At 33.9% G+C, this 25,818-nt stretch overlaps 1 protein-coding gene across 1 annotated transcript in view; it reads right to left on the reverse strand.

The window, feature by feature from the left end:
- LOC149803939 (plexin-A1-like) overlaps nucleotides 1-25,818 on the reverse strand; it is a 444,256-nt gene that overhangs the window by 173,438 nt on the left and 245,000 nt on the right. The window contains exons 5-6 of the mRNA XM_089953750.1: nucleotides 17,244-17,344; nucleotides 2,645-2,774 (exon numbers count right to left, since the gene is read on the reverse strand). Of these exons, the coding sequence (XP_089809876.1) occupies nucleotides 2,645-2,774; nucleotides 17,244-17,344 (231 nt within the window). The remainder of the gene's footprint in view (nucleotides 1-2,644; nucleotides 2,775-17,243; nucleotides 17,345-25,818) is intronic.

Consider the following 25,818-nt stretch of genomic DNA (forward strand, 5'->3'; position numbering starts at 1 on the left):
TTCTAGTTCTCTCTCCTTTAGCCTTTGATCCCTTTCCTGAGCCTGCTCCTCCTGAACTAATTTTCTAAGGGCCCCCACCTCATACCAAAACTGTTTGCCCAACTCCACTGGATCTTTGAGTGATGACATAATAAATACTGTTGATAAGAACACCAATCCTAAGTGCATTATCATACAACACATACAATTTTAGGATTACATGAACCAACCAACCGTATATTCCTTCTTCAAATATATATATATATATATACATATATATATATATATATATATATATATATATATATATATATATATATATATATATATATATAAATAAACAAATGGCAAATAAAATGGAATATGAGTGAGGTATTCACTCACCTGCCTGAATTTACTCTTGTCAGGAAGGTCACAATCTGGAACATATAACTGAAAAATCTTACCGGAGTCAAACTAACATCCCTGTTCCACCTAATTCAATAATCCCACTTCTGATACCATTTGTCACAAGATGAAGCTGGGTTGGGACTGGATTAGTGAAGACACCGAAAGCAACTGCGTTAATAAGATGTTTATTTATAAACGCAAACTAAATATTAACAAATCTGACACCATTATAAACAAAAAGATAAGGAAAAAAGTTCCTAACATGGAACTATCAACAACAAATAACTCAACGAGAAAACTCAAACATGAATGTAACAAATGGAATTTTAAACAAACATGAATTATGTCCTATCACCGATCAAGAAATAAAAGTATATGATCTATATCCCCAATATAAACAAGGTCTTATTAAGCACCAAGGGATATTGGGATATGTATGATATAATTTATGAATCTATCACTCATATAACGATACTGAAATGGGACTGCATGAAATTATGGATCTATCGCTCATATAACGATATTGAAATGGGAATGCATGTAATTTTGAATGTATTGTTCATATAACGATATTGAAATGGGAATGCATGTAATTTTGCTCAGATAGCAATAGTGAAAATAACAACAACATGGAACACGTAATATATATATAAATATCATGGCACCCATTTGACGTCCAAGATGTATCTCCGGTTCCACTCACTCTAGTCAATGGTCGAAGGAGTGCCCACGCATGGTCCACCCCTCTGTCTGTTGAAGGATCCCTCGAGAACCCTCACATTTAACACAGACCCGATGGTCGTGAAGCCTTGGTCCCTCGCATAGAGAACACCAGTACAGTCTTCTGACCCAACGTCACCAGACACAGCATACATGTCACAAGAAACCACACAGAGTTATGTGACTCCACATCACCAAATCATATATAAGGCAGCTAAAATTACAACAACTAAACCGTGTAGTACATATGACACGGTTAAGTACTTCTGCATTTATATATGTTGCGCATGCGTGCACATGAATTCGTTACCCATTACATTAATCGTTCAATGCATGCAGCGTATAATTAAATTCAATTTGTCTGTTCAGTTACAACAAATAGCTAACTCGAACCAGACTATAGTATTTCTAATATCATGGCGTTGTATAACCTAGGTATTGACTCTCTGTAGAATTTAGAATAAATTCTAAAACATCTAATATATGAAACAGTTCTGTCATATAAAATGAATAGTAATAAAGAATACAAACTTAAATTTCAATACCTCTACAGCTGGAGATTTGCTCCTGTAAAGAGGTAAGCTTCCTGACAAAACTCGTAGTGTAATTTGTTTATAGAGAATTCGCTCTATATGTATCCTAGCTGTGACAGATATGCGCAGCTAGGTACACAGGTGTTCGCTGCAGGCAATTTGCACATGTAGTATGGGTTGAGTTGTGCTCAGTATTTAGAAATAACTAGAGCCGAAAAAAATAAACCACCCTCGGGTGACGCTGTATGTGGCAACGAAACCCGAGTACACTTTTGATCACATATACGTATTGATATAAATCATACACAATTTTGTGACAACCAAGCAATAAAGATTACAACTGTCATGTAATCAAACAAAGATTACAAATGTCATGTAACCAAACAGAAAGATTACAACTGTCATGTAACCAACCAATAAAGATTACAACTGTCGTGTAACCAAGCAATAAAGATTACAACTGGCGTGTAACCAAACAGAAAGATTACACAGTTTTCTTACCTCTCTCTTGCTCCTAAAAGCTAAAAATAAATACCTCTATGAATACACAAAGCCTCACACAAAGACAGAATACTGTTTTATATTCTCTCGGTCTCTCTCTAATAACAATGAGAGCCTTTTTGAGTACCTTCTTTTACCAACAGGTCAGTAAGAACCATGTGTCATGTAAACTTTGTCAGGACCTGATCCCTTTATCTTTTGTGCATGGTCAGTATTCCAAACTAAAATAATTTTAATATACATTTTTTTTAGTACTCTAAAACAAATAATTATATTTTTTAGATATGAAAACTTACAAAAATAACAGTACCCTTGGAAATGCTGAAACCAGAGATCAAACCCTGGACTGCAAAGATGCAAGACAGGTGTATGACTAACCCCATATGCCATATACCACTGGCAGAAGTCAAATAGAATTTGCAGACCAGAGATCAAACCCTGGACTGGTAAGATGCAAAACTAGTGCATGGCTAACCCATGACTACAACTGGCAGGGGTCAAATAAAATGTGCAGGCCTTACCTGTGTGGTTTTCTGATGTTCCTTCTGTATCTTGTCTGGCACAACATGTGTGATAGTGATACAGGCGTGGCCTGATGATAGCCATCTTAGATCCTGCTCATAGCTTTCACATTCCTCACGGTGACTGCACCTATAGAAAATAATACCAAAAACAAATCAGTTCAGAATTGGTTATCTTAGTGAAAAACCATCTATCACAAACAACTGGGGGCTTTGTGGAGTTATTTGTTATAATCAAGTATTTTGTTGTACTGAGGTATTCTAAACACATCTGTGTATTATGGAGCTTAAAGTGGTAAAGCTTCATACAATACAATCTGTCTTAACTGATGTCTCTATATCACAGACACCTGTTCAATTACATTTTTTAATCTGTCCTTAGTCCCTTGTGTGTCCTTTGTAACAGGTTCCACTTATTTAAGACTTTTGTGACACATACAAACATGTCAGAAGACTTGGATAATGTGGACAAAACGAAATCATACAGATAAAAGACAACACTGTGATGGTCTTGCTCAGTGACATGGCAACCCTTGGAAGGGGGGGGGGGGGCATGACAAGCAGGGGCCCCAAATTCTCATCAAACAACTTTTTATTGATAGGGAGGCAGTCCACATCTTACTTGGGGGGAGGGAGCATGAATTTCTTGCTATGGTACAAGTTGGTTTTTTCACCTTTCAAGGACAAAAAAGTGCATCCTATGAATGTTTTCTCATGAGGTGGACAATATTGATAAAATTTACTATTTTCATGTTGGACAACGTAATCTGGTGGCCTCTCTTGACTGGGCCAGTATTGTCAAAATATACTATTTGGATGTCTAACATTATAGCCTGGAGGCCACTATTAACAGGGACAGCCCAGTGGGCTATCTTGAGTGGGATAACACACGAGTAATAACAGTGTATACAAAACAAATTGGAGATCCCATGGACATTTCAATTGTCTGATTCAAAGAAATGTCTAAATAAATGATGTACAGGTTATCACAGCTATACAGTAGAGTAAATGAAGGGATGATCCCATGTTTAGTGTTTGGCTGATATCTCAATATTTTGAAAAGAACAGCCATCCCTTTCTATATCAAGTGTAATAATGATATTTTAATTAAAACTTATAAAACAATAATTAGAAAGTATCAAGTAGTAATTACAAAGTTTATCAATTATTCCTAATACCTTAATGAAATGATACACTGTGGTTTGTTGATCCAACTAATTAGTACAAAACTGAATAGTTTTCACTTGGTCTGAATATTACCAGTTTAGCCACAATGCGGTATATGGGAAATTTTAAACTTTTTGTGATAGTTATCTGCAGACAAATCTAACAATAAATAAATAGTGTGTTTTGAGGACTTAATAGTTTATGTTCACCTCCTGATAAAACAAAATTTACCATTTATGTTGATGATTTTAAAATACATGTGACCAAAAGAGATAATGAAATTAAGTTATTAGGAATGTTAATACTAGTGGTTTTCTGACTATTTTCTTGAGACTTATTTCTGTTAAATCCTGTGACATTGTATTCAGTGTTTTTCTCAAGAATTTTGACTATCAAATGCACTGATATCGTATTCAGTGTTTTTTTCCGACAAAGCTTATATAACTTGATAGAGTCAAAACTACATTTTCCTTTTGCATAGCTCACAGATATAAAAACATTATTCAAGATAATCCCCTTCAACACCTCCCCCACTACAAGGCTGGCGTAAAACTAGTTACACCCTTTTCATAACTTCTCTCACTACATGGCAGACACTGAATGGTTAAACTTCCTTCAATATCTTTCCTACCATAAGACAGTCATAGAACCAGTTGGTCTCCCTTTAAAACCTCTCCCACTACAAGGCAGTCATAGAACCATTTGGTCTCCCTTCAAAACCTCTCCCACTACAAGGCAGTCATAGAATCATTTGGTCTCCCTTCAAAACCTCTCCCACTACTGGCAGTCATAGAACCATTTGGTCTCCCTTCAAAACCTCTCCCACTACAAGGCAGTCACAGAACCATTTGGTCTCCCTTCAAAACCTCTCCCACTACAAGGCAGTCATAGAACCATCTGGTCTCCTTCAAAACCTCTCTCACTACAGTCATAGTACCAGTTACACCCAAACTTTTCAAGATTATCTGGAACCTAATGGAACCTGTGACTAGGAGATAAAAACAAAAAACAATATGGCACACATCACACTTAAACCAGACTTGCATAAATGCTCCCAGGATTTTATCATATGGGAGGATTCCCCACCTTGTCACAAAAATAACGGGGGTAGGTGATTAAAACAAATATGAGGGGGGAAGGAAACAGCCATAGCTCAATATTTACATAATACTTCAACATCCATCTCTCTTTCTTCCTGATCCACTCTGTAAGACAGATATTGAAATGTCCAGCTTCTGACATTTAATTGAAAACTACCTCATGCCACCATGATTTATATTCATTTTACACATGCAGGCTGATAACGTCTCATCTTTGGTTTGAACTGCTGTTTTTGTGTTTGACAGTATATTCTGCGTTAGTGTGCCATGCATTTCTGCAAGAAAAAAACCCTCAAATTTGGGTGTGGAAGAGAGTAAAAATAGTAAGAAATAACATGGCATGATAAGTACATTAAAAGTAAATGGAAATTGTAAAATACTTCTTTTCAATATCATTCCAAAAGAGTACCAAAGACTTGAGTAAAAGTACACAGCCTACATTTAAAACATGGACATATGACATTTAGTTCACACCCTGCAATAAAACTTGTATAACATGGTCCTTTTGGATATATGACATTTAGTTTATACCCTGCAATAAAACCTGTATAACATGGATATATGACATTTAGTTCACACCCTGCAATGAAACCTTTATAACATGGATATAGGACATTTAGTTCACACCCTGCAATAAAACCTGTATAACATGGATATATTACATTTAGTTCACACCCTGCAATAAAACCTGTATAACATGGATATATGACATTTAGTTTATACCCTGTAATAAAACTTATATAACATGGATAGATGACATTTAATTCACACCCTGCAATAAAACCTGTATAACATGGATATATGACATTTAGTTTATACCCTGTAATAAAACTTGTATAACATGGATATATCACATTTAGTTCACACCCTGCAATAAAACCTGTATAACATGGATATAGGACATTTAGTTCACACCCTGCAATAAAACCTGTATAACATGGATATAGGACATTTAGTTCACACCCTGCAATAAAACCTGTATAACATGGATATAGGACATTTAGTTCACACCCTGCAATAAAACCTGTATAACATGGATATATGACATTTAGTTCACACCCTGCAATAAAACCTGTATAACATGGATATATGACATTTAGTTTATACCCTGTAATAAAACTTATATAACATGGATAGATGACATTTAGTTCACACCCTGCAATAAAACCTGTATAACATGGATATATGACATTAAGTTTATACCCTGTAATAAAACTTGTATAACATGGATATATGACATTTAGTTCACACCCTGCAATAAAACCTGTATAACATGCATATATGACATTTAGTTCACACCCTGCAATAAAACTTGTATAACATGGATATATGACATTTAGTTCACACCCTGCAATAAAACCTGTATAACATGGATATAGGACATTTAGTTCACATCCTGCAATAAAACCTGTATAACATGGATATAGGACATTTAGTTCACATCCTGCAATAAAACCTGTATAACATGGATATAGGACATTTAGTTCACACCCTGCAATAAAACCTGTATAACATGGATATAGGACATTTAGTTCACACCCTGCAATAAAATGAAAAAATGAAATGGTTTTCAACATCAATCATTCTGATAAAGTTATAGTAAATATTAAACATCACTGAAATGGTTTTCAAAATCCATCATTCTGATCAAGCCATGGTATATATTAAAATACTTTCTGTGAAACTAGATCTTTCTTCAACTTCTCTCTCATTCTGTATGAAGTTGATTGATGCCTGTAATCCAAGCAAGTAAACTCCATTATCACCATCAAATGAAAATTTGCATTTTTCATTCTCTAAAAATAAACCAAAGTGAATCTAGGGTAAGTAGTTTTCAAAATCATCTATTAATTCATCTGTCTATGGTAATTACAGTTTTCAAAATCAAGTATGTAATTCATCTGTCATTCAATGATAAGCATGTTAAGCATGAAGGTCAATTATATCATCTGTAATACAATTATATCATCCGTAATACAATTATATCATCCGTAATACAATTATATCATCCGTAATACAATTATATCATCTGTAATACAATTATGTCATCTGTAATACAATTATATCATCCATAATACAATTATATCATCTGTAATACAATTATATCATCCGCAATACAATTATATCATCTGTAATACAATTATATCATCCGTAATACAATTATATCATCTGTAATACAATTATATCATCTGTAATATAATTATATCATCTGTAATACAATTATATCATCCGTAATACAATTATATCATCCGTAATACAATTATATCATCCATAATACAATTATATCATCTGTAATACAATTATATCATCCATAATACAATTATATCATCTGTAATACAATTATATCATCCATAATACAATTATATCATCTGTAATACAATTATATTATCCGTAATACAATTATATCATCCGTAATACAATTATATCATCCATAATACAATTATATCATCCGTAATACAATTATATCATCCATAATACAATTATGTCATCTGTAATACAATTATATCATCTGTAATACAATTATATCATCCATAATACAATTATATCATCCATAATACAATTATATCATCTGTAATACAATTATATCATCTGTAATACAATTATATCATCCATAATACAATTATATCATCTGTAATACAATTATATCATCTGTAATACAATTATATCATCCATAATACAATTATATCATCTGTAATACAATTATATCATCTGTAATACAATTATATCATCCATAATACAATTATATCATCTGTAATACAATTATATCATCCATAATACAATTATATCATCTGTAATACAATTATATCATCCATAATACAATTATATCATCTGTAATACAATTATATCATCTGTAATACAATTATATCATCCATAATACAATTATATCATCTGTAATACAATTATATCATCTGTAATACAATTATATCATCCATAATACAATTATATCATCTGTAATACAATTATATCATCCATAATACAATTATATCATCTGTAATACAATTATATCATCCATAATACAATTATATCATCTGTAATACAATTATATCATCTGTAATACAATTATATCATCCATAATACAATTATATCATCTGTAATACAATTATATCATCCATAATACAATTATATCATCCATAATACAATTATATCATCTGTAATACAATTATATCATCTGTAATACAATTATATCATCCATAATACAATTATATCATCTGTAATACAATTATATCATCTGTAATACAATTATATCATCCATAATACAATTATATCATCTGTAATACAATTATATCATCCGTAATACAATTATATCATCCGTAATACAATTGTATCATCCGTAATACAATTATATCATCCATAATACAATTATATCATCCGTAATACAATTATATCATCCGTAATACAATTATATCATCTGTAATACTCAAGTCTCAATTCTATGTCATCATGTACACCCACTACATGACCTGCTAGGCAAACACTTTAACACAGGCTCGTAGGATTTCCAATGCCACCAGAAAAAGAGATGCAAATCCATGCTAACAATAAACGTTTCATCTTAAGCAATGTACTAATTAAGTACAGGAATACATTTTTACTGTAAAACATTAAAGAATATGCTTTATTACATTGTTTTACAAACACTAAATTTCCTATTAAAGTAATAATTGGACAGAAATGAAACTGTCTTCTATAATTCAATGTGTCAATATTAAAATTTTTTTATGCAAACCATATGTAACATCAATACCAGTCTCAGATTCCCCCCACCCTCTGAAAAAAAATTAATTATACAGATGGGGTCATATCTAAATCAAGACATTAACCTTTTACTTATAAGCCAAACACAAAACAAGACTTGCATATTAGCCAAATGCAAGCAGGCAAAAATATCTGAGTGAGTAGGGTGATTTCTGTTGACTAGTAAGCCAAACATAAAAAATTGTACCCAAAACGCAGCCACTTTGTTGGGCAGTAATCTCCTGGCTCAAACAATGAAATGAGTGACTGATAATGAGAGCACAGTCACATGAGAAGAATCTGTGCCATTTTTGCCCCAAATAGGGATATTTTATCAGCAAGTGTATATTGTACATACCACTATGCATACCATAGATAAAATTATCAGCAAGTGTATATTGTACATATGTACAACTATGCATACCATAGTTAAATTATCAGAAAGTGTATATTGTACATATGTACCACTATGCATACCATAAAGTGTATATTGTACATACCACTATGCATACCATAGATAAAATTATCAGCAAGTGTATATTGTACATATGTACAACTATGCATACCATAGTTAAATTATCAGAAAGTGTATATTGTACATATGTACCACTATGCATACCATAAAGTGTATATTGTACATACCACTATGCATACCATAGATAAAATTATCAGCAAGTGTATATTGTACATGCTGCTATGCATACCATAGATAAAATTATCAGCAAGTGTATACTGTACATACCGCTATGCATACCATAGATAAAATAATCAGCAAGTGTATATTGTACATACCACTATGCATACCATAGATAAAATTATCAGCAAGTTTATGCTGTACATACTGCTATCATTACCATAGATAAAATTATCAGCAAGTGTATATTGTACATACCACTATGCATACCAGAGATAAAATTATCAGCAAGTGTATATTGTACATACCACTATGCATACCATATATACAGTTATTAGCAAGTGTATATTCAGCAAGTGTATATTGTACATACCGCTATGCATACCATATATACAATTATCAGCAAGTGTATATTGTACATACCACTATGCATACCATATATACAATTATCAGCAAGTGTATATTGTACATACTGCTATGCATACCATATATAAAATTATCAGCAAGTGTATATTGTACATACCACTATGCATACCATATATACAATTATCAGCAAGTGTATATTGTACATACTGCTATGCATACCATATATAAAATTATCAGCAAGTGTATATTGTACATATAATTGACCAGAAGATGGAGCATCTATAAAAATATGATCAGTCATATATTTTCATAGCATATTTAAACACTGTGGTTGACGAATATACAAGTTTCTTGTTTGCAACTAAATGAATATAAAATGTTATGTGTGACTGAATTGTCAAGGTGAAAATCTCTAAACACCATGAATGGTTCATTCTATGCCTACTCCATGTTTAACAGTCAATGCAGACACTAGCCGGACACAGTTGACTTGAGATTATTAACCAAAAAGTCTTAATGACCTTGACTTTATATCAGGAATGCAGAATCAAAATAAACTGAGTGTAATGTTTTATTTTTCCATTTTAAATGCCAGCCATCTTTAAGACAGGTCAAGGAACTTGCTCTAGAACAAATGTTCTTATGCAAAATCGATTATTCTTTTATGTCCTCAAATTTGACCCCAAAATCAATTGATCTCCTTCTCACCTGAAGTGCAGCCTTTCTCAAACTTCTGGCCAACTCAGAATTCTCACCAAGGTAGAATGTCTACAACAGATGTTATCATGCCACACTATTTTCCTTCTTTCAGTCATACAAACCTTGACCTCTGACCCCAAAATCAACAGGCTTCATTCTTACCCAAATTATTATCAATTCACAAAATTTGGATAAGGTATATGGTTAAGAACTAACCAGTCTGTGGTGAACCATTTTTCATTTTTTAATCTACAAGTGCTAGGAAGCCACAATGATTAGTCAAGATTTGTGATGCTAAACAAGATTTTGTACGGAAACTATTTTTCTTTTCGCAGTCAGTGATCTTGACCTTAGACTTTTTTACCCCAGTAACAATGGCTTTCTTACTTACTCCACGTGCAAGCCTCCATCAAGTTTATCTGGTTAAAACCTAAAGTAATGGTGCAGAAATGGGATATATTAATAGATGGATGTAAAGACTGATGAATGTCACAGTGCCGTAACATTTTAGGATGGCATATAAAAACTCAGTTTAGTGACAATGTTAAAGCAAATGAAAAACAGCAAGTTGTTCCAAAATATCTATACATTATCTTCCCAGAAAATTAATACACAAGAATCAGAAGGGCAAATCTGACATGATTTTTCCCCCCATAGCTTTCAAGAACTCATTTCATCTTGTCCTATTTTTAATATGATACAAATCCCAGTTAGTGTGCCTATCAAAATACAATCCATTCAATTTGCTTGCAGGTCAAAACCTTGTCTTACAAACATGTATTTTCTAACCAAGATTTACTAACTTGCAAAAAATCAGTAATTTCCAATTAGAATTATGATTCTTGAGAAGGGACTCCAAAATGTCTATTTCAAGACTGGGATGCTATGTACTATTTGTCTAGTCAACATATTCTACTGAATGAAAGGATGAGAGAAATTGACTGTACCTGTAAATTAAGCTTTGTTTTTGTTTAACTACATCTGGTCATTGCACATAATATTTAACTATTTTATTTGTCCTACCCCCTCCCCCATTAAACCCAGCTTAACAAATTGCTGAATACGTGTTCCTCGAGGCTTTGCAAAGGTTACAAATACACAAATATCTCATTCTATATGACAGTAACAAGTTCACAAATTCATATATATCTCACTGTATATAACAGCAACAAGTCCACAAATGCACAAATATCTCACTGTATATGACAGTAACAAATTCATAAATGTAAAGACATCTCACTGTATACGACAGTAACAAGTCCACAAATATCTCACTGCATATGACAGTAACAAAGTCTGAAATATTATGAAGAGATTCAAAACTTTAAAGAAATCAGAAAGGAGCCATTGTGGCAAAGTGGTTAACATCAAACTCTCAACACAAAGATGGCCAGGCTATGTCAGCTGCCACAGTGTTTCAGGACAAGGCACTTTACTCCAGTTGCCTTGGAAGTTAAATGCCTTGGCACTAAAAGACACTCCAACTGACTTTGCACTAAAATAGATTTACTCCAATTGCCTTCACACTAAAAGATATTTACTCCAGTTGCCTTGACACTAAAAGTCATTTACTCCAATTACTGTGGCACTACAAGATATTAACTCCAATTGCCTTGACACTAAAAGAAATATACTCCAATTGCCTTGGCACTAAAAAATATTTACTCCAATTGCCTTGACACTAAAAGACATTTACTCCAATAAACTTGACCATGAAAGACATTTACTCCAGTTGCCTTGGCACAATAACTTTTTATGTCTTAATGTAGACTTAAATACTATACCAAATCTTAAAACACATCAAAGCAAGAAACAACTTTAAGAGTTATGTCCCCTGTACCTCCTGCATATGTAAATTCTTTTCTCCAATGTCAAATTCTGTAGTAATAATCTATACTGCATGTCACTAAAAATTTAAAATGGCACTTTTCATCATCAACAACAATTTATAAACAAAAATTTATAAATGCAAAACCAATGCAACAAAACTAGTCAACCTTGGAGTTTCAACCACTTGCCAACTGAGATGACTTTTTCTGTCCTCAGTAAGTCACACAGTGTTTGCCTGCATATAGTATGTCAGGTTTAATTTGAAGATTGTTATAGTATGCAGTATGTGTACTTCACTTTGCCAATGACCCAGTGTTATATATAGTATGTAGTATGTGTACTTCACACTGCCAATTACCCAGTTTTATGGTATGCAGTATGTGTACTTCACATAATTGCCAATGACCCAGTGTTATAGTATGCAGTATGTGTACTTCACATTGCAATGACCCAGTGCAATAGTATGCAGTGTACTTCACATTGCCAATTACCCAGTTCTTGCAGCATTTTTATGAATGCTACAGTACAGGCATGTGTACCCTACAGCCTGTAACCAGGTTTTATTTGCTTATTTACATCAATGGCTATATGGTGTGGCTTTAAATATCACCCTTCCAGCCTACACCCTAGAGGAAGTTGCACATGCTATATAACTATAAATTCTACTAATGTTTCATTTACCTTTTCTGTCTCTTTTAATGTCATTGTTCTAAATCCCCAAAACATTTCTTAAAGCTGCATCTATTGAGACAATGATTAACCTGCAAGCTATATCCCACCTGGTGGGATACAATGATTGAACTGTGAATTATATGCCACCTGGTGGGAGACAACGATTGAAGCACAAGTTGTACCTTAACTGGTGGGAGACAATGATTGAAGCACAAGTTGTATCCTAACTGGTGGGAGACAATGACTGAACTGTGAATTATATGCCACCTGGTGGGATACAATGATTGAACTGTGAATTATATGCCACCTGGTGGGATACAATGATTGAACTGTGAATTATATGCCACCTGGTGGGATACAATGATTGAACTGTGAATTATATGCCACCTGGTGGGATACAATGATTGAACTGTGAATTATATGCCACCTGGTGGGAGACAATGATTGAACTGAGTTATACCCCATCAGTGGGATACAATGTTTGAACTACAAGTTATATCTCACCTGGTGGGATACAATAATTGAACTGTGAATTATATCCTACCTGGTGGGATACAATGATTGAACTATAAGTTTTATCCCACCTGGTGGGAGAGAATGATTGAAGTACAAGTTATATCCCACCTGGTAGAAAACAATGATTGAACTGCAAGTTATATATATCCCACCTGGTGGGAAACAGTGATTGAGCTGTGAGTTATATGCCACCTGGTGAGAGACCATGACTGAACTGTGAGTTATATCCAACCAGTGGGATACAACATCTGAACTACAAGTTATATCCCACCTGGTGGGAGAGAATGACTGAAGCACAAGTTATACCTTAACTGGTGGGAGACAATGACTGAACTGGAAGTTACATCCCACCTGGTGGGTGACAATGATCGAACTGCACGTTTTATCACATCTGGTGGAAAAGCTGCATTAGCTCAGCTGGTAAAGCAATTAAAACCAATGGATTACAGGTCCAATATCCACATTGGTAAAGTACTTAAAACCAATAGATCACAGGTCCAAAATCCACATAGGTAAAGTACTTAAAACCAATAGATCACAGGTCCAATATCCACATAGGTAAAGTACTTAAAAGCAATAGATCACAGGTCCAAAATCCACATAGGTAAAGTACTTAAAACCAATGGATTACAGGTCCAATTTCCACACTGGCCAGCTTGGATTGGATGCCTCTGTATGTCCTTGGCACAAACATTTAGCTTGCATTTCCTTGGCATGATACAGGAGTCACTAATGTGTTGGAAGTGCATATAGAACCAAACCAAACCCACCTGGCAGACATGGAGCCTCAAATCTTGAATAAAAAAGACAAATCACTCATCATGTAGGCAGTAATTATGAAGGAAAATACTCCAAGAATGACGTAAATTAAACGATAACCTGGCAATTTGTTGGGAATGTAAGTTCTGAGGTATGATGACAAACATAACTACCCATGTATTCCAACATCATCTCATCTCATAGTCACATATGCTGTCATCATTTCATACTGGAATATGTTAAGACCAGCCAATACTGCTTTTTTCTAAGATAATTATGTATATGAGCAACCATTTTAGTAATCAGCACAAAATATAGTATATTTAGTGCCGCCACCAAGCGAGGCAGCTGCTGGTACCATTTTTACAAGTCTCTGGTATGACTCGGCTGGGGTTTGAACCCACAAACTCCTGCATCTGAGGCATATGCTCTAACCACTTAGGCCACCGGAGTGGTTTATATTCTATGAGTAAAACAACGATGAGAAATTTCATCCATGTTGGATGGAAATAGTCAGTCTCATTGCACCAATGTTTTCTTGGTCTCTCCATCTATTGGTATAAACCCTGCAAATGTCTGGTAAATCTCTGTGTACTCTAACTGTTTTGCACAGTGGATTTATTTTAATTATCATCATCATGATATGAGCTCTTATAATCATCATTGTAGAAAATATGCCAAACTGATAAGCTCGTCTTAAGTAAAATTTAGGTGCCAGTGTGGCCCGCGTTGAAAAGATACCAAGTAAAAAGTAGCCTATCATTTTGGATTCATCATATGCTACAGTGTTTCCCAATCACTGTTTACTTGAAGTGATGTAAAAGAAATGAAAGTTATAAATATCTTCCCAATACTCCCCTGCTAACTTGTACCCAGATAACTCACGAACCCACTTATAGTAAGGGATCCCATTCCTTTTTAATACAAAAATACCCCAAAAATTGATCCCTCTTTGTTGAAGATCAAGAAAATTGCAATCAAAACTTGTAAATAAAACCTCAATATATCCCTTGATTCAAGGTCGAGAATGGTGTCTAGTACCCATAAATTTGAATCAATGCCATAAAATTCTCAATTTTTAAAAAGAAGTCATATATTTTCTTCGCCAAAACTTTCTAAGTACACTGAAATAAAATTCTGATCAATGAAAATGTCATCAATGCCTACTGATAACAACACTTCATGGTCATGGTCACATGACAGGTCAACTCTTTTCAACTGATCAATCAACATTGTTATAAATATTATGATATAAGTAATACACATAAACTATATTAAATTAGATTGCTCGTTCACAAATGTGATCCAAGATGGCAAGGCAACCAAGTGAAATGAGCATTTGTTAAATTAAAAAATCTAAACAGATATGTTTCATGAAGAAGTGAGTTCCAGTACTTAAAATTCACTCTGTGGATTTCTTCATTGATGAGAAAAAATTTCACTATTACTTGCAATGAAATAAAAGCATCAATATTTTACTATACAACAAGCTATAGAATAATACTACAATATTACTTTTGGACACTGATTGTTGTTTCATGAAATAAATATCCCAAGTTTATTAAAGAACAGAATCTTGTTTTGGTGTAAATCAACAGCAACAAAAAGCAGTTATGTAATATATAAAGTTTTTCACCTATATGTGATGCTTGTTGAAACCTCTTGGAAAATAGTAATTATCTTTCAGAAGTTGGGTATCTTGAGAAAAAAAGGTAATTTACACCTAAACAAAAATCAAACAACTTCAGTAGAAAAATCTCTTTATTGATAATTATTCCCAAAGTGATTATACAATAAGCATTTAGCCATTTAACAGCACTGTTAACTCCCACCCACCCTTGGTCTGTGGTTTTCTTGATGTCCAGCTATAAAGACTATTTTGTGTAAAACCCTGAGTGGGCTTTAGACACAAGTTTGTAAATCACCCAACATAATTTTTGACACAGAAATAAAAGCACTAATTAACAGAATAAATTTTGCATGTGTTAGGGGTTAGGGGTTAGGGTTAGGGCATGGGAAATAAAGGAAAACAAGAGTCCTCCATGGAACTGATAATCTACTGACTGACAATTTTTTCTCTCAGGAATCTACTATATATGATTTTTTTTTTCTTCTTTTAACTGCCAAGTGTTGAAACCATCTCTGATATTCTTGAATTACCCATGCTGATACACTAGAACCTGTCTTGAAAGACCACCCCTCCTGCCCAAAATTAATGGTCTCTCAAAACAGGTGGTCTCTCATGATAGGTAATAACACTATATAACCAATACATCTGTGCAAGGAGAACCTGGTTTCTCAAGACAGGTGGTCTTTCATAACAGTGGTCTTACAAGACAGGTTTTACTGTATGACCATCCATTCAGAACTAACAATAACAGATTTTCAAGATGATAGTCAAATTGGCTATGTTAGATGTCAGATCAGCACCATTTTCAACCAGATACCGTAAGAAGTTTTCTGGTGAAAACTGAAAGTCAACATGACCTTCCATTTTGACAGATTAGCAATAACAAGATTTTGAAGATGGTTGCCAGGGTAACAATACTGGCTTGGATCTTAGGAAGAATTTCATTTAGGTGGAACTAGACACCATAAGAAATCTTCTAGTGAAAATTAACTTCACTAGGACCTTTCATTTACGAATATCAATAACAAAATGTTCAATATGGCTTCCATGGTGGCCATACTGGATCACCATTTTCATTCAGGACCAATTAGACACAAGAAGTCTTTTAGTGAAAACCTTATGTTGATATGAAATTCCATTTGGGAGGAATAGCAATAACAAGATTTTCAAGATGGCCATCATGGCAGCCATATTTGAGGTCAGATTGGCACCTTGTTCTTTGAGGACCAACCAGACACCAGAAGTCTTTTAGTGATAACCACATGTCAATATGGCCATTTGTGGCAGAGTACTGATAACAAAATCTTCAAGATAGGCACTGTGATTGTAATATTGGTTATTTGAGCAGAACTACTGTCATTTTTTGGACCAGTTAGACAGATGGATGACGACAGATGAGAGACAAAAGACCATCCCCATAAGCTCTCAAGGTGTATGACCAGTAGAGCTAAAAACAAACCTCAGTTTGAATAATTATGGACTGGTACTCACTTGCTTTCCAAAGAACACCAACCACAGTATGGATCAGTAGCACCCAGACAAGACTTGCATGTGGTGTACTGTGTGCATTCCTGAACCTTTAACTTGTAAATCTGGAAGCAAAATGCAAAGATGCAGATAAATTATATTTTATATCAGTATGGTAGGATACATATGTAACAAGTTTTGCACAACTGTGTTTTATTGTTCAATCTATATAAAATATAGCAGAGCAATTTAACAACACAAGATCTTTGAAAGAAGAACAAAGGAAAACTTGTTATGGTAACAGCCTCACAATTAAAGACAAAATTCATGTAAATAACAAGCAATGGACTGTGGACCCTATAGGATAACCCTTGAACTGTGTACCATAATGGGCAACCAATAAGCTGTAGACCCTAAAGGTCAACCAATGAACTGTGGACCCTAAAAGACAACCAATGAACTGTAGACCCTAAAGGTCAACCAATAAACTGTAGACCCTAAAGGTCAACCAATGAACTGTAGACCCTAAAAGACAACCAATGAACTGTAGACCCTAAAGGTCAACCAATAAACTGTAGACCCTAAAGGTTAACCAATGAACTGTGGACCCTAAAAGACAAGCAATGAACTGTAGACCCTAAAGGACAACTAATGAACTGTGAACCCTATAGGACAACCAATGAACTGTCAACCTAAAGGACAACCAGCCGTTTACTATAAAGGGCAACCAATAAATTATTGATCACAGAGGACAAGCAATGAACTGTGGACTCCAAAGGAAAACCAATAATCTGTGTACCATAGAGGGTAACTGATAAGGAGTTGATCACAGAGGACAACCAATGAACTGTGGACCTTAATGGACATCCAGAAAACTAATATTGCTTTTAGAGGACCACAAATGAACTGTGGACCCTAAAGGACAAATGCATAGGCATAGAATTCTTCATTAAAATAATATAAATCATAATATTTCATCATCTTCAGATTTGTGAGGATTCAGCCATTTTATTGTGTTATAATGACATGCAATTTGTGTGGTTTCAGTCTTTTTGTTGTTGTTAAAGTTGTGTGGATTTGGTAATTTTATTGTGTTATAGTAACATCCAATTCATGTGGATTCTGTCATTTTATTGTCTTATAATGACATGTTATTTGTGTGGATTCATTCATTTTATTGTCTTATAATGACATGCAATTTGTGTGGATTCATTCATTTTATTGTGTTAGAGTGACACACAAATTGTGTGGATTTGGTAATTTTATTGTCTTATAGTAACATTCAATTTGTATGGAATCTGTCATTTTACTGTGTTATAGTGACATGCAAATTGTGTGGATTCAGTAATTTTATTGTCTTATAGTAACATGCAATTTGTGTGGAATCTGTCATTTTACTGTGTTATAGTGACATGCAAATTGTGTGGAATCTGTCATTTTACTGTGTTATAGTGACATGCAATTTGTTTGGAATCTGTCATTTTACTGTGTTATAGTGACATGCAATTTGTGTGGAATCTGTCATTTTACTGTGTTATAATGACATGCAATTTGTGTGAATTGTATCATTTTACTGTCTTATAGTAACATGCAATTTGTGTGGAATCTGTCATTTTACTGTGTTATAGTGACATGCAATTTGTGTGGATTGTATCATTTTACTGTCTTATAGTAATATGCAATTTGTGTGGAATCTGTCATTTTACTGTGTTACAGTGACATGCAAGTTGTGTGGATTGTCATTTTACTGTGTTACAGTGACATGCAAGTTGTGTGGATTGTCATTTTACTGTGTTACAGTGACATGCAAGTTGTGTGGATTTTGTTATTTTAATTTGTTATAGTGACATGCAGGTTGTGTGGATTGTCATTTTGACTGTGTTATGGTGACTTGCAATTTGTGTGGACTCTGTTTTTTTTAATGTGTTACAGTGACATGCAAATTGTGTGGATTTTGTCATTGTACTGTTACAGTGACATGCAATTTGTGTGGATTTCGTTATTTTAATGTGTTATAGTGTCATGCAAATTGTGTGGATTGTCATTTTGACTCTGTTATGGTGACTTGCAATTTGTGTGGATTTTGTAGATTCATAATGACATGCAATGTTTACAAGCAAATGGTCACATTTACAGCATATATTTTTCAAAAATTATTTTCACAAATGAAGTTTCCCAGATTCTTAAAAAAAAACTGTCTGCTACTTACAATGAAAGATTTATTGTAAACACATACTTAATTAAGTATATTATGTATCCAACTGCAAAGAGCACAGTGCTGTCACATATACCACACCCTCACTATAACATTTATGACAGTAGCCATTAAAATGGATTGCCTTATAAGGAGGGTTGCTTTACAGTGAGATATTTAAATATAATATTAGTATAAAATAATGAAATAGGATTCATGACCATACTTGCCATATAAAATTGTCTTATAGTGAGGTACCTTACACAGAATACTGTAGTTCAACATCAGATCAGGTCACTGCTGTTTGCTTGAAATCATAATATAACAGCACAAACCTTGTTATACTGAACAATAATATAGCATCAAATTGGGGTTTACAATATTCACAGTTGCATGAACACTGTATATAAGGAAATAATTGATAAGACTTTCATAACTAACTTGAGTGACAACAAAATACTGGAGTAGATCAATACAAGTATATAACTAATACAGTGGTCTTTGGAAATGGTCATAGCTCCCTTACAAAAGTACCTCAATACAACACAGTCTGTGATATAGCAAGGAAATTGTCATGGATCCCGTTACAAAGTACCTCAATACAACACAGTCCTTGATTTATCATAGGAATGGTCATGGATCCCATTATCCTTACTAGACCATATATTTCCATAAATACAATGCACAGAATAAGGTGACCCTACATATTTTTTTAAGGGAAACTTTAATAGTTACCCTCATTAGAGTGAAGACTAGTGTACAATGTGTAATGTGTCCAGTTAAGGATGACCATAAGAAAATCATGGTACTGAGTTAGGACTAACCTGAATAGCATTGCTATTACTGAATGGGATAATTCAAAAGGGTTATTTTCTTTCAGTTTACTTGAGACTTTTTTTTGAATTTGCATAAATTGATGGTCTCTGTAAAATTAAAAATAAATTCAGCTGAGTCAAATTTGCAAATTCTTCTACATGGAATCAAAAAATAATCTGTTCTTACTGATGCTTTTCATTTTGTTCAGGATGGTATTGCCAGAGCTCCAGCAATAGAGATCAGTGTCTTAAACATTAATCTCAGTGGCATAACACAGATACAGTATCAGTGTCTTAAACATTAATCTCAGTGGCATAACACAGATACAGCATGGTGACCGGTTGATTTATGAAAAAGTTTGCTGTATTACTCACATCCTGTAGAGTTATATTGATCTGTGTAAAATACTATGATCTCTTTTTGGGCAAAACAAATTAATTGATATGACAATCATTTTTATACATATTCCCAAAGTCTTTCAAATTTGGTAGCGTAGTCGAGTTTTGGTGATCGATGGCTGAATCATACAATTTTCATCTTCATCTTATTTACACATTTCAACAAAAGACAAATATCTTGAACCAGAGCCAATATTCCATAGAGCTTACTGTATTTATCCAATGCTAAGACCAGGACAATATTCCATAGAGCTTACTGTATTTATCCCATGCTAAGACCAGGACAATATTCCATAGAGCTTACTGTATTTATCCCATGCTAAGACCAGGACAATATTCCATAGAGCTTACTGTATTTTTTATCCCATGTCAAGACCAGGCCAATAGTCCATTGAGCTTTCTGTATTTATCCCATGTCAAGACCAGGACAATATTCCATAGAGCTTACTGTATTTATCCCATGTCAAGACCAGGACAATATTCCATAGAGCTTACTGTATTTATCCCATGTCAAGACCAGGACAATATTCCATAGAGCTTGCTGTATTTATCTCATGTCAAGACCAGGACGACAATATTCCATAGAGCTTACTGTATTTATTCCATGTTAAGACCAGGCCAATATTCCAAAGAGCTTACTGTATTTATTATCCCATGTTAAACCAGAACAAGTGACCTGCCCTGAAAATATTTTTAACTAGAAAAGTGAACTTATCACTGAGAAAAGGTTTCTTAAAGAAAAATTGAACAAAACGTTTTGAGATTAGGGATTCTTTTATCATTAAAGATGGTTTTATTATTGAGGAACTATGGAAAAAAGAGGACTAAAAAAGAGAATTGGACTATTAGCAAATAGAGGATTCATTAAAAAGGAATATCAATTCTTGCTTTATAAAAAACTGGACTTTGACAGCAATTTTTGTCTTAATTAAAAGCAAACTTCACTTTAATATTATGTCATGTGGTCAATGAAAGGCTTGGACATCAAGGATTTTAACTTTGTTATTGTTGTTATTTGGGTTTAATAGCATTTTTCAGCACATGATATAAATGGCAACCAGTAAAACTGCTGGTGGAAGAACCTGGGAAAACCACCAACCCATGTGAAGCTACTGGCAAGCTTTCTCACATACCCACACTGGCCGAGCCCTAGATTCAAACCCACTAGGAGATAAATGAGATGGCAGTGATCAGTAAAGACAAGGACTTTTGACCACTTGGCAACTGGGCCTCCAATTTCATGTTTAAATGTACCTCTAAAGATATGTCTATTTAATGGTGAATGCAGCTGAAATAAACATAGTTTTCATGTACTCTTTCTATGTGTTCAAAGGTATTTCTGTTTCTACACTTGCGAGAAGGGTTAATGTTTAGTGACATGTCAGAACAAGAAAGGCTATCCAAAGCCATGGCAATGAAAGTAAAGTGCAATGTCCCAAGACATACTCCATGTCATCCCACTGAGTGTGAGTCACTAAGCACAGAATCACAGAGGTTCCCTAGACTTGTCAGATTACTGTACATATTTAGAATGAATATTCTTTCATGACTGTAATACAACAGTTTACCCAAAAGCAAGACTTTCTAAAGCACAGCAGGGTCACATTGGACATGCCAGAGTACCTAGATGCTGACATTCAATAGATATGCCAGAGTACCTTAATGTTGGCATTTAATAGACATGCCACAGTACCTTGATGCTGACATTCAATAGACATGCCAGAGTACCTAGATGTTGACATTAAACAGACATGCCAGAATACCTAGATGATAACATACATTCGATAGACATGCCAGAGGACCTACCAGTAGATGTTGACATTCAACAGACCTGCCAGAGGACCCAGATGTTGACATTCAATAGACATGAGAGAGTACCTAGATGTTGACATTCAACAGAACAGAGTACCTAGATGATAACATGCATTCAATAGATATGCCAGAGGACCTACTGGTAGATGTTGACATTCAATAGACATGCCAGAGGACCTAGACTCTGACATGCAATAGACATGCAGAACTACCTAGATGATGACATTCAATAGACATGCAAGAGTACCTAGATATTGACATTCAATAGACATGCTAGAGTACCTAGATGCTGACATTCAATAGACATGCCAGAGTACCTAGATGCTGACATTTGGTAGATAATCCAGAGTACCTAGTTGCTGACACTCAATAGATATGCCAGAGTACCTAGATCCTGACATTCAATTGACATGCCAGAGTACCTAGATGCTGACATTCAATAGACATGCCAGAGTACATAGATGCTGACATTTGGTAGATATGCCCGAGTACCTAGTTGCTGACATTCAATTCAATAGATATACCAGAGTACCTAGATGCTGACATTCAATAGATATGCCAGAGTACCTAGATGCTGACATTCAATAGACACACCAGAGTACATAGATGCTGACATTTGGTAGATATGCCAGAGTACCTAGTTGCTGACATTCAATAGATATGCCAGAGTACCTAGATGCTGACATTCAATAGATATGCCAGAGTACCTAGATGCTGACATTCAATAGACATGCCAGAGTACCTAGATGCTGATATTCAGTAGATATGCCAGAGTACCTAGATCCTGACATTCAATAGATATGCCAGAGTACCTAGATGCTGACATTCAATAGACATGCCAGAGTACCTAGATGCTGATATTCAGTAGATATGCCAGAGTACCTAGACTCTGAAATTCAATAGACATGCAGGACTAACTAGATGGTGACATACACTCAAACAGACATGCAGGATTAAATGTTGACATAAGTTTCAACTGCATGTTGATTTTTATAAAGTCTTGAACTTCCCAATTTTTATTTTTAAGCACCACAATTGCAGCAATATCTCTGCCATTATCATATGACCTTTCACATATTGCCTGGTGCAAGGCAGTGGAGCAGGTTCAATTCCATCCAATCATAAGATTTCTCTAGACTGCCAAATTTGACACATGATCTTGAAGACACAGGACAATGATAAACCAAGACCAATCATCTTGCATGGCAGAATCCATGAAACTGTGAAATTGTCTTAATCAAGGAAGGAATGTGTTACAATTCCAATCATCATAACCTTAATTAAGTTCTGCACATAACATTATCAAATCTAACTCTTCACTGGTCCCTCCTTTCTCAGCTGTGACAAGCTCATGTTTCATTGGTCTTAATTTCAAAGTGAATTTTTGATCAATATATTTTGCCATGGCCAAATAGGGATTATTATTATCAGATTGGTGAAATATTTCTGATGATTAATCTCAAGTTTCTGCAACTGGTGATAGTGAAAGGCTGTCATGCTGTACAGTTATGTCCCAAAACATCAAGAATAATGAAAACTTTGTAAAAATTCAAGTTTTCAATACAACCTCTCAAAATCAAGGACTTTTTAAACTTGTTTAAGCCATGTAACAGTTCTGCTCTGCCGACCATTAAGAATATCTGACTGAAAACCTTTCTCAAGATAAATGTTTACAAATTTATTATTTTTATATGAGCAATTTAACTTCAAAATCTGAGTCAATCTCTTCAATAGTTTTTGTAAATTGCCAAAAGTGGGTCACAAGTTTGAACCTCAGTGCCAACAGGATCTTTGTAGTACCCTTCTACAAGTTAACCTTGTTTCACTGAGCTCATTAGCTACTTGTGGCTGAATCAACAGTTGTGTCTTCTTGAAAACGAAAAGTAACATTAAAAATATTAAATAAATGAAACAAAGAGTATGCATAAAAGAGAATCTTTTTTCATATCTAATGCCAATTCTATTATAAAAATTATTTACCAAGCTGGTCAACAAACTTTTACTGAGCTTAAATACAACATTTATAACCGTTCCCAAATGTCAACTTATAAAGCTTACTTCCTTCTGTTCCAAAATCTCGTTAGATAAACACATAGCATTCACATTTATGGATGTTTTCACAGTGTATTTCCCGTAGTTTTCTAATGTAAAACAGATTTGCCTGTTATGACAGCTATGACCTGATGAATTCATAGGCAGTTGTTACAGACAATAAACAAATGTTTCTCACTTCATCAACTGACTCAATTTCAAATTTTGAAGGGAGATGAAAATTTGAATAAATTATTTATGGGTCATTTGCAAAAACAATCACTAATTCCCCAAGGGCAAATCGTTATCATCAGCCCATTGTTCTCTTGCATGTGATGTAGGGTGGAGTCAAGCTTTGATATCATCCCCATCCATCACAAATAAATGACATGGAAATTAACATGCATGATCATGGTTGCACAGTGATATGCTTTTAAATTTGATTTAATTTGGAATCATTATTCAAATAATAAATGGAAAGGTATGGCTATTAAAAATGAATAAATGGCAAGGTATGGATATTAAATTAAATTGAGACAATGTCTGTCAATAAATGGCAAGGTAAGGATATTGAAAATGAATAGAGGCAATGTCTGTCAATAGATGGCAAGGTATGGATATTACAAATGAAATAAAGCATATGTAGACATTATTGTACAAATGTGGATGTATAGTGCCTTATTTTTGTTTTTGGTGTTTTACGTTATAGCAAGGTTAAATCATATGTATGTATGTATGTATGTATATATATATATATATATATATATATATATATATATATATATATAGGAGGAGCATATGTTTTATAATTTTATATTCATGTTTTAATTAGGCAGAAGTAAATATTTTATTCTTTTATGTAGTTAATGTTTATTATTGAGTGAAATACAATCATTAGTTGCAATTATTGTGTTATTCTCAGTTTAGTAAGTAAGTATGGTCATCATCAGTGAAATAATTTGTATTTATTACAGAAACATCTATGAATATCTGAACTTGCTATATATATATATATATAATTTTTTGGTGCATTTATATATTAAGTCCATATATAGCAACCCATTGTAACATATGTTCATATTAATGGAATTTCCTTCCGAATTTTGTTGCCATTAATTTTTTTTTCTCCTCAGTACATTTTTAGGAAATATGTTATTTTGGAAATTGGTTTCATCTTAAAATCTGTGTTTTATACTAGAGTTAGAATACAGGTAGTTCTGGTTCAATTGATTCATCTAGAACTATTTTCTCATAGAATGTATTTTTTTCCCCAATTTTACAATATTCGCTATTGATGGGCAAACATTGTTCTTTTCAGGGTGATCCTTATGTTTTTGAAATATAATTG

This window comes from Sinohyriopsis cumingii, chromosome 3, assembly GCF_028554795.1.
Source record: "Sinohyriopsis cumingii isolate HCF-2022 chromosome 3, ASM2855479v2, whole genome shotgun sequence".
NCBI lineage: Eukaryota > Metazoa > Mollusca > Bivalvia > Unionida > Unionidae > Sinohyriopsis > Sinohyriopsis cumingii.